The 11,876-nt window shown below is 29.7% G+C and overlaps 1 protein-coding gene across 1 annotated transcript; it reads right to left on the bottom strand.

The window, feature by feature from the left end:
- Positions 1-9,262: 9,262 nt before the first annotated feature.
- On the bottom strand, positions 9,263-10,717 carry LOC133034000 (early nodule-specific protein 2-like). The gene is made up of 2 exons (XM_061109034.1): positions 10,194-10,717; positions 9,263-9,873 (listed from the first exon to the last, which is right to left on the bottom strand). Exons 1-2 carry the CDS (start codon positions 10,285-10,287, stop codon positions 9,524-9,526), a joined length of 444 nt encoding a protein of 147 aa, XP_060965017.1. The 5' UTR covers positions 10,288-10,717; the 3' UTR covers positions 9,263-9,523.
- Positions 10,718-11,876: the final 1,159 nt, after the last annotated feature.

Here is an 11,876-nt window from a genome sequence, read left to right as displayed (position 1 = left end):
GTACGGGTCTAGGTCTGGGTCCCGAGTCTAAGGTCGGGGTCTAGAGATGGGGTTCAGGTCCAAGTGTAATGACTGTTATGTTGGGATTTCATGCCCTAAATAAAACCCATTACAATCTAATCTGATTTGTTATTAATAAGAGAATTAAAAGTGATTTATGTTAACATATAGTTTTCATGCTTATGGTTTAATATATGCACAAAATATGTTAAGTCCAGAACATATAGTCATTCACCATTGCAGTGATGTCAACATAGTGGAATGTGATTGTGATTATATGATTCGAAAGACTAAGTCCTTGTTTCATCAGTGTTTTGGATTTACACTGATGTCATAATCAGCGATAAAGTATACTTACACTTTGCATAAGTGTTATGTTCTTTCGAAAACATTGGAAAAGTATACTAGTTTCGAATGTATGGAGTATACATTGGACTGGACCGATATTGATCTTAGTTAAGATATTATAATACTTACTGTTGTATCTTTCCAAGTCAATATCACTAGTTGATCTTAGATCGAAAGATCTAAATCCTGATATGCTTAGGCTCAACTCAGGAGTGTTATTCATGTTCTTTGATTTGTTAGTTAAGCCTACTTTTGGGTCAGGGTGATACGTATATTTTGGGAACATGATAGTATGATTGAGTCGGAGCGCTAAACATAAATATAGAATCTATAGCTTCTATAGGTGTTTAGAAGTCAAGTGATGATTTCCTTCGAGCTTAGTTAAATAGAAGTAAATGGAAGAGCTTTTGTTTCAGTGATTATATTTTAGTTCACTAAAATATCATTTAAAGGTAGCTAAGTGTTTTAAGGAGCAAAATACATTGAGGGGTGAAACGGTAAATTTATCCCTACTCTGTGTAAATCATCTATATAGAGGATCTTTGATCAATTGAGATTATAACGATGGTTAAATGTGATAGCGTATCTATATGGTGGAACATATAGAGCGTTCTATATAACTGAGAGTGCAATTCCAAGTTCTAAAAGTGGATTCAACAAGGAATTAATAAGTTAGGGAATTTACTTGGTAAATTCGGTTCAGCTTATTGGAAGCTCAATAATATAGGTCCATGGTCCCCATTCTAGTTGAGACCATACTGCTTGTAAGACTCAGATAATTGATTTTGATTAATCAATTATAATTCTAGAATTAGACTATGTCTAGTTTATGAATTTTCACTAAGCAAGGGCAAAATTGTGAAGAAAAGAGATTCTAGGTTTTATTTATTAATTAAGAGACTCTATATGTCTAATTAATAATTATGTTAAATGACAATATTATTTAATAATTTATTTTAGTTATTAAATAATTAGTTTTGGCATTTAAATGGTTATAATTGGAAAATTGACATTTTTGAGAAAATAGAAATGAAAATTGTTAAAATTGTAAAATTCCAAGTGGGGCCCATTAACACCATGGCCGGCCACTTGGAGAGGATTTTTCCAATTAATATTTTCATTATTTTAATGCCAAATAATTGCTAACCTAAACCTAGTGGTTACCTATAAATAGATAGTGATGGCTCACACCAAAATAAGTTTTTCAAGTGATTCAAGAGATTGCCTTCAGAAAATTGAGCCACTCACTATCCTTCTATAGCCGACCCCCTCTCTCTCTCTTTTATTCTTCTAATTTCGAATACCTTGAGTGAAAGAGTAGTGCCCACACACATCAAGTGGTACCTCAATCATAGTCTGAAAGATCGTGAAGAATCCAAATTGAAGAGAAGGACATTCGGACTCAGATCTTGGTGATACTCTGCGATAGAAAGGATACAAGGGTTAGAGATCTGAGTGGAAGGAGACATATTATTCTACTGCAACCAATGTAAGGTTTCCTAAACTTTATATGTGTTTATTATCGTTTTAGAAGTTCATATTTAGGATGTTAAACAACATACTTGTGAGTAGATCTAAGATCTTGGTAAAATAAATTTCCAACAACTGGCCTCAGAGCCATGGTAATTGATTTGCTTGCAAGAAATTTGGACTTAAAACGATTTGAGTGTGATTTGGATGGTTTCATGTTGATCTGTGTGTTATATGATGATTGATTGATGTTTGTGAGATTTTGTGAAAAATAATTGAATTTTCGTTCCTGGAATTATTTTTATTTAATATTTTAGAAAAAATTAAGCAATTCATCTTTTTACAGAACTTAATTTCGATTTTATTTGAATTAGTTATGAATTTTTGAAAATCGAAAAAAATCAGGGTGTCATCACCCCATGCTCGCGCGCGGATGAGGCTATTTCCTAGGACGTGTGGGCTTCAGACAGCCTGCTGTTCGAGTTTTCTCGGTCAGGACACGGGCGTATGTCTGAAATCGACTTTGGGCGCGCGCGGAGAGGTTGCTTGCAGCCTCCTGCGCCGTGTCCACTCGGTCAAGCCCCCCTCTTCGTGCGTGTGGACAGTATGCAATGCATACTGTCCGTACCACTTACAATTTTTTTTCGTTTTCTTCGATTTTTCATGCTATTTCATGGAATTAACTTTTGATTTTTTGTGTAGTTTTGTATTTTGATTTTTACTTTTCATATTTCAAATCTAATTATCAGAAACAAATTAATTTGAATTTTGAAAAATTAATTTAAGATATTAGTGTAATTAGAACTTGAAAATAGGTAAAAATCTATCTTTTTTGTTTAATTTTTTATCTTATTTTTAAATTTGATTATTTTATCTTATTTTTAAAATTTAAAGTCAGATATTAATATTTTTTAAAATTATTTTATTTTTTTAAAATTATTTGACCTTATTTAAATTTAAAATAAGATTACTATAATCATGATATTTAGAATAGAAATAAGATATTTTGCTAACTTTTAAATTTTGTTATTTTTTATTTAAATTAAATTATAAAATCAGAAAAGGATATTTAATTATCATTTTATTTTATTGAATATTTAATTTATAAAATAACATGAAATTTAAAAGATGGTTGGCAAATTTTTGCAATGATATTTAGGTTAGTTGAAACCTAATTTTTCAAAATTGTAGGTTTTAATTTTAAATTTTTTTATTAATTAATTTAAAATTAAATAAATCATGCATCCAACTATCCAATTCAACTTGTTGCAGGAATATGTGTTTTAGCTTGTGTGTAAGTTTTATAAAACCTATTATTGCTTGATCTAAATTGTCATGGTTAACTTGTTGACAGATCCAATGATGTGATTTTAACCCATGGTTCAATTGTCAATAGGTCAAGTAAATAATTTGTAACATGTAAATTTTACATTCTTCTTTCATCTGTGTATGACCTAGTAACATGATAGGACCCATCCAAATCTGTGTGCCTGTGTGAGCCTATATGTTTACTTTTTGTTATAGATGCATATAGGTTGTTCATTTTTTAATGAACTAGGTTGCTAAATAAAATGTCACACCATGATAGGTTTTATTTAGGCTCATTTAGTCTTTTGGGCCTATTCAATTAATAACAGTTGTTCATTATAAGGTTAAATTCCTCTTTTTTGGGCCTTATGTGAGAGTTAGGGGGCCAATAGTAGTGGGTACGACATACTGAACCCATTTGCCTGATTTGAATAACTGTACTAGGTTAATTAAATTAGTTTAACCTAATAAAATTGATTAGCAACATAATTAACTTTTAAAATATATGAAATTTATTTTTCATTTTAATATTTTAAAGTTAATTTTAAGAAAAACACTCTTAGTTTAATGAAATTATTTCTAGATAAAGTATCTGTATTTTTCTTGTATTTAATTAAATAAAGAATTATAACTAACTAGATTCTTTCTGAAGCTTATTTTAATTATTTCATTAAATATTCCTATTTAAGTTATAAATTAGTTATTTCTAACTAATCTTCATATCAACTTAAATTTGAATATCTTTTGAATTTAAAACTAAGTTGATGAATTCTAGGAATTGATTATTGAAGATTCTTAAGATATTTTTTTAAAATTGATATTTTTTATAAAATTCTTAAAATCAACTTAAAATGGAATATTTTTAAAAATTAGGTGGTTACAACTTAATTTTGATATTTATTTGAAAAATATTTAAGTTGGATATTTTAGATTTTTTTTCTATAACAACTTAAATTAGTTTCTTTTTCAAATTTTAGAGAAACACTTAGTTAAATTGAAATATATTCTAGATAGTTATTTCTAGTACTAGTTATTTTTTCTAATATTAAATTAGGAAAATATTTTAGATTGTAAAATTAATTGTTTAATAATTAATTTTGGTACAATTTAAGTTAAGTATATTTTCCTAGTATTAAACTAGAATTAATAATTAAGTCTCCTCTATACTTAATTATTTATTTCTTGAATTTAATACATTTAATTAAATTGAAAATTTAAATATCTAAGATGATTTTCATCATAGTACTTAAATATTATTATTTTCATGTTATTTAATTAAAATAGAGAATTATTTTAAGTTGAAAATTTTCTTTAAAATTTCATAACCGCTTAAATTTGAATAATTTTCAAAATATATTTTTTTTTATTAATCAATTTTTGAAATTGCAATTAATTATGCAACATAATTTTGAATTTTTCTTGAAAAATAGATTAAAGTTGTAAATTAATTATTTTAATTAATTTTGAACCAACTTAAATCAATAATTTTTTCATTTATTGATTAATTAACTAAAATATATTATAATTAGAAATTGAATTAATTAGTCAAAGAAAATCTAGATAGATATTATTTTTTTTTTTTTTTGCTTGAAGTATTTTTCTAGTAATTTTTAATTTATTTTCTTTTATTTTAAAAAATTTCGAAAATTGTATAGTTATATACTTTAAGTTTTTGAAATGCAATATATATTTATAGAAAATTAAATTTGAGTTGCAAACTAATTTAAATTAATACAACTTAAATTAAATAATTTTCTTAATATTTATTGAAAAATTACTACTAAGATGGAAATAATTCATTTTATTTTCATATCCATCTAAGTATAATTTTATAAATATTAAATTAAATTTTATTTAGAATTTTATTCTAAATTAGAAATTTTAATTAAATAAATATATATATTTAAAATAAATAGATTTAAATAAATAATAGAAGAAAATACATTTTAAATAATGAGCTTTATTATTATTAGGCTATTCGATCTCCATTGTTTGTTTTACATAGCTATTGTTTTAGTTAGTAATCCTCCCTAATGGAGGAACGTTCATTAGCAAGTTAGCGTCGTAGAATCTCGAAAGATAAGTACTCTTTGTAAGCATTTTATTTTAGTATGGATCACCCTAATGGTGGCGACTTTAGTAAGGCTTACAAAAGTATGAAACAATAGTGGAAGCTCATAAGATAGAATAGCCTTGACTCTCGCCTAAACGGGACAACGCTTGATTCAAATCTTGATCGAATAAAAGGTTGCTAGAATGTTTATCATTTTAGATGAGCTGACAACTCTATTCAATGGATGGTAGTTTGACTCTCGCCTAAACGGGACACTGATATCAGTTTGTTGAAAACCTTGGAAATTATTTAGGATTGTATGTTTTAGTATTTTCACTTGTCATTCCTACTTGTTATGTGCTAATAATTTCTGAATGAGATTTTGTGTTAAACCTTAATTGATTTCTATTTATTGTTTTTTGTAGTATCCTATATGACCATGGCCAATCCCATGTTATCACTGTTGACTGATAATAAGCTGAATGGATCTAACTTCCCAAAATGGAAAGAGAACATTAACACTGCTCTCATAGGTGAAAGTGCCTTGTTCGTGTTAACTCAGCCATCTCCTGAACAGTCGGGCTACAATGCAACTAAAGTTGTTAAAGAGAAGTACGAGCGTTGGCAGAATGCTAACAACGAAGCTCGATACTTCATGCTTTCCAGCATGGTTGACACCTTAAAAACAAGGTTTGCAAACACTGTCACGGCTGCAGAAATCATGACGAAGTTAACTGAGCTATTCGCAATGGCATCAATTCTGTCTCCCTTTGATGCGACAAAGAAATTTATCAATGCACGGATGAAACCCCATCAGAATGTGTGTGATCACCTTCTCCAGATGGCAAGTTATTTCCAAGAAGCCCAGAATCATGGAGCTGAAATGGATTAGACAACTCAAGTGAGTCTTATCTTGAATAGTCTGACTCCAGCTTTTCTGCCCTATACATCAAATTATGTCATGGATAAGAAGGAACAAGACTTTCACGCGTTAGTTAATGACCTTCAGACATATGAAAATTTGATTGGAGGACCCAAGAAGAAAGGGAGTAAACCTCATAATTTTGGAAATGGTAATGGGACAATTAAAGCTGAGGCACACCTTGCCTCTACTTCCAGACCTAAGACAAAGAAGAAGTGGAAAAATAGCAAGAAGCATGTTCAAGCTGTGAAAACAGTTAAAAAGAAAAAGGTTGCTACTCCTGGTGATACACTAAAATGAAAGTGTTTCTACTGCAATGAAAAAGGCCATTGGAAACCCCAATGTCCTAAACTTCTTGCAAAGAAACAAGGTATTTTTTTTCCTATAAACTGATGAGTTTTAGTGAATTATTATCCATTTGGATTATTAATTCTGGACCTACAAACCATGTTTATTTGTTTTTCTTCTTATTACAGCCCAAGCTGGTTGAACTCAGATGCTATCTTAGCGAGTTGAAACAGAAAGTTGGACAAAGGGTGGAGTTCGTCCAAGATGAAGATGAAGCTCGTTTTTTTATTTATTTTTGAATTAATTGTTTTAGTTTCATAACAGTTTGGATTTCAATTATTAGTTTGGGATTTTATTCCCTATTTTTTTATATTGTTGCAAACAATTCCTTTAATTTTGGAAGATTTTATAATAAAGTTTTCCATTTTAAAGATAAATTGCAATTTATGATTTGAGCTTCATTTACTTTATCTTGTGTAACCAATACTAATTATATTTATATGTTTTAATAATTGTATGTGTATGTGTTTTTATTATTGATACAAATTCTATAGTATCTTAAACTCTTCAAAGAGTTAATGCTACATAAACACTTAGAATTATTTTTCTATGTTTATGAATAATTGTTAATTCTAAAACAATTGTTAAGAATTTGTTTAATAGAAAGATCTTTTGATCTGATAGGGGTGGAGAAAAAGTTAAGAATAATATGCAGTTCAACGATCTATTATATCTATTGAACTCTGGATTATATTCGAAACTCCAACCGTGATCTCTATATCCCTTAGGGGTGGATCATAATCTCTATATACTTAGGGGTTGACTATATACCACAACTCTTTGTCACACATAATTTTAAATATGGAAGTAATATAATAAATTAGCAATTATCAGAATAAATTCTTGATCTTAATTATATGTCCCAGTTTATATTTACTGTAGTAATAGAAATTGATACCAATAAAGTTATTTCACAATGTATTACACTACCTTAATTGAGTGGGAGAATTTTAAAATTATTTACCCATCTTCATTTGGTTGACACTTGTGATAGGAACTTAAGAACACTACTGAAAAAGTAAATCTAACCATTCATGTGGATAGAAATAACTTATCAAAATTATGAGAATAAGATAGAAGAATTCTTGCATAGTCTATTCGAATGACTTGAGCAAAGATTTTTAATCCTCATAAATTTTTATGGTATCTTAATTTAATTTATCGAACATCCAATCCAAGAACTTGTTAAAGAGTTCACACCACAATCTTTCAAGTCAGTATCAACACTTAGGAATATAGTAGGCTATTAGATCTAATCAGATGAGTATAATTTTATAATCACGGTATATTCTCAACTCATGAGAACTATGATAAGATAGGAAAGAACACAAAATTCACACACATGTGGCGTGAGAGTGAGAGAGAGAGAGAGAGAGAGAGAGAGAGAGAGAGAGAGAGAGAGAGAGAGATAGATAGATAGATAGAGTCGTGCGTGAGTGAGGAGAGAGAGTGAAAAACAAAGTCGTATTTTTCAACCTAATTCTTCTGTGAAAAGTCACGCTTAATTCACTTGTTTTCACTTTTTAATTCCTTAGTCGTTATTCTGATATATATCATATATATATATATATGTAAGGTTAGACAAACCTTTTATTTAATCCTTTAAAATAAAAGATAATATTTAATTTAATTCAAATTCAAATATAAATATCATATAACTAATTAACAAAGATTAGTTATATCCTTTTATTTTAATATTATCTTTTAATTAAATAGATTATCCAACAATATATTTAATACAATAATTAAACTATAATTAATTAATTTAATTTAATTTATTTTAATAATAAAATAATCAAATAAAATTACCATGGGCCTTTATATGTAACCCGACACATGTAAGATAGGCCCAACACATGTGGGTCATATTTTAAGGTCCAAATTTGATTTCTCAAATATTTTACCACAAATAATATTTATTATTTATTTTGCCAACATATAATAATTGTTTAATTCTCATTAATCTCTTATTTCACTATGGACATGAGGAACGTCTAAGGAACGTAAGAACAGACATAATAATTAGGCCTTTGTCGTTGATTCCTACGGATAGGTACCTTCAGCTAATTGGCTTGATGGTCTTGTGGCACTTGTTGGTTATTGGCATCAGTATCTATTCCTTGAGTATTTTGTAGGACATGGCTGCATAGTAGGTAACTGAGTTTAATGATTTATAAAATGCTGATTTTCCATTCAAAAAAAATAATGATAGTATTTTGTTAAAGATACAGAATAAAAATTGTTAAATAAAGAATATGACAATATGTTAGACAGTTTTAACATGTAAGGATAAATAAAAATAAATATAATGTATAAATTTGCACTTTTTTTTATGTTAATTATTCATTTTATTAACTTATAAAAAAATTATGATACAAATAATTATTACTTTCGGAATATCATAATTCATAGATGTATCTTTATGGATGTGGACATACAACTCATGCATGTAAAGGATTTAATGAAGAAGATAGTGGTGGAGGATTAGGTTGTTGTTTAGGGTTAGGTTGAGAGTTAGTATAGTCTTCGACGTTCAATTTCTTTTCATTTATGGGTGGCAGAGGAGGAGGCTTGTGTCTAGGGTTAGGCCCAATGGGAGCATAGTGTTGGAGTATCAACTTGTTTTCATTTGTCATTAGTGGTGGCGGGTGCTTGTGCCTGGGGTTAGACCCAGGATCAGCATAGTCTTGGATGCTCAATTTGTTTTCATTTGTAGGTTGTTGAGGAGGAGGCTTGTATTTAGGGTTAGGCTCGGGATCTGCATAGTCTTGGACACTCAATATGTTTTCATTTGCAAGTGGTGGATGGTGTGGCTTGTGTCTAGGGTTAGGTCCAACAGGAGGATAGTCTTGGAGTATCAACTCGTTTTCATTTGTCATTAGTGGTGGCGGGTGCTTGTGCCTGGGATTAGACCCAGGATCAACATAGTCTTGGATGCTCAATTTGTTTTCATTTGTAGGTTGTTGAGGAGGAGGCTTGTGTCTAGGGTTAGGCTCGGGATTCGCATAGTCTTGGACACTCAATTGGTTTTCATTTGCAAGTGGTGGATGGTGTGGCTTGTGTCTAGGGTTAGGTCAAACAGGTGGATAGTCTTGGAGTATCAACTCGTTTTCATTTGTCATTAGTGGTGGCGGGTGCTGGTGCCTGGGATTAGACCCAGGATCAGCATAGTCTTGGATGCTCAATTTGTTTTCATTTGTAGGTTGTTGAGGAGGAGGCTTGTGTCTAGGGTTAGGCTTGGGATCCGCATAGTCTTGGACACTCAAATTGTTTTCATTTGCAGGTGGGGGAAGGTGTGGCTTGTGTCTAGGGTTAGGTCCAGCTGGAGGATAGTCTTGGAGTATCAATGGTGGTAGTTGATGTGTGTCACTGGGATTAAACTGTGGGCCTTTATACTCTTCGCCAATCAACATGTTTTCATTTCCTAACACACATAAATATAATAACTAATTAAATTCATAATTTTGTAGCTAGGCATGCATGTGCATCTTTCTAAATTTTCGAAGCAATAAATTATGTTTATATATATTTACATTAAAACAATTGCATATTACCATTGATATACTATAGATTAATATTACTAACCAAAAATTAATTTAAAAATGTATTAACTACATTGTAATTAAGCTATTGTATGTCTCAGAGCTAGTCCGAGGACTATTGTATAGTTCGTAGTGACTAGCATATCTTCATAATCTTCCACATTAATCATATCAAATTAATTTACAGTATAAGTTTAAATACCTGTATGAATGTTCTGAGCAAAGCAAACGAAAGCAAAAACCACCACAAGGAAGAAGAAGAAGAACTGAACAGAGTTATATGCTTTAAAACCCATACTCTAGACTCCTTTTCACAAATATACATAGAGAAGATGAGAAACTAAGATAATGGTACTTGAGTACACTTGCACTTCATATCTCTCTATTTATAGTTTTTTCCTAAGTTACGAATCTAGTCTTTTTATTGGCATACCAGGTGTTTTTTATAATTATTATTTTTTGAAAAAAAAAATAAAGATGCATATTAGGATTTTATACCACTTAAAAGGGAAACAAATTTAACTGGTAATCTTAATTTTACATGTAAAAAATATTTTTTTTCTTTTTCAGAAGATTTTTTTTTTCTAGAGAAAAAAAAAAAGAAAGAAAGGTGTATTTGCTATATGTTACTGAGGATTTTATATTTGATTTACTTTTTTGAAATAATACTTCATATATTCTTTTTATGTTTTTAAAATTTAAATAATTACTTGTTCGGTTTATCTTTCTGTAATGTTATAGAATTTATATACTCTTTTTTTGGGAAGAAAAGATTATATATGTTCTTTGGATTAAGTACTTAGCATAATAGTTCCATAAAAAACTATATATTTTAACATAATAGGATTTCATACAAAATTTAAAAATTATAAATTTTACGGAAAATAGCAGCATAAGTCCCCAAAATTTATTTTGATGTAGATTTATTCTCAATCTTAAAAAATAGTAGTAATAGTTTTATTTTATTTTTTTTTTTTTTGTAAGTCTGTTAGTCCTCATGTCAAATGATTCATTAACTATTTCTAAAAGTACCAAGTGTTAATACTAAGTAATTTAACAGCTTTGTTTGTAATTCTTAAAATTGCCACATGTCAAAAAATTTATTGGTCCACATCATAAAAGTTTATTTAAAAAATCATTTAAATAAAAAATTATTAAATACTTGAATATTTTTTTTCATTTTTTTATTAAAGATTAAAATATTATATATATATATATAAAAATATATAAATTGCAAACTTTTACGATTCTTCACACCCACCTTTCTTGGTAGTAGAGGCTTTACATATAGATAATCTTCTCCTTTTAAAAAAAATTATTTTATAAATTTTCGGCTTACTTAGTGGGCCATATAAGGGTGGCACTGTATTAAATAACAAATAACATTATATTTTGATAAAATGTTGTATTGTATTAATCATCATGACTTTATATTTTAATACAATGTGAATCGTATTATTTCGTACATAACAAATTATTTGTATTAGCTTGTATTATGATATTTACAAAGGGTCTGGGGTCAACCCTGGCCCCAAACCTCGGACCTCAACCCTAGACTCGAACCTAAAGCCTGACCTGAACTCAGTACCTAGAGCTAGGTTGGACCTTAGAATTGGACACAGACCCAGACCCAGCCCGAACCTCGAGCCAAACTCGAGACCGAGACAAGACCCCGGACCTAGTTCGGACCCTAAAACCTACCCAAACCCGAGAATCGGACTTAGACCCCGACTCGAACCCAAACCCTAACCCTGACCCGAAACTCAAAGTTGGACCCTGGCCCAAACCCAGACCCAAACCCAGGCCCTAGACCTCGAGTCTGACTGGGGTTTCAAGTTCAGGTCCAAAGTTTGAGGCTAGGTTTGGGTCTAGGTCTGAGTCCCGA

Source organism: Cannabis sativa, chromosome 2, assembly GCF_029168945.1.
Source record: "Cannabis sativa cultivar Pink pepper isolate KNU-18-1 chromosome 2, ASM2916894v1, whole genome shotgun sequence".
Classification (NCBI taxonomy): Eukaryota; Viridiplantae; Streptophyta; class Magnoliopsida; order Rosales; family Cannabaceae; genus Cannabis; species Cannabis sativa.
Note: the sequence above shows the minus strand (reverse complement) of the source record. Positions and strands in the feature narration are given on the sequence as shown.

Coding starts and splice junctions, on each gene's coding strand:
- LOC133034000 (XM_061109034.1), bottom strand. CDS start 10,287: ATGGGTTTTAAAGCATATAACTCTGTTCAGTTCTTCTTCTTCTTCCTT. Junction 9,874..10,193: donor TGCTCAGAACATTCATACAG/GTATTTAAACTT, acceptor TATGTGTGTTAG/GAAATGAAAACATGTTGATT.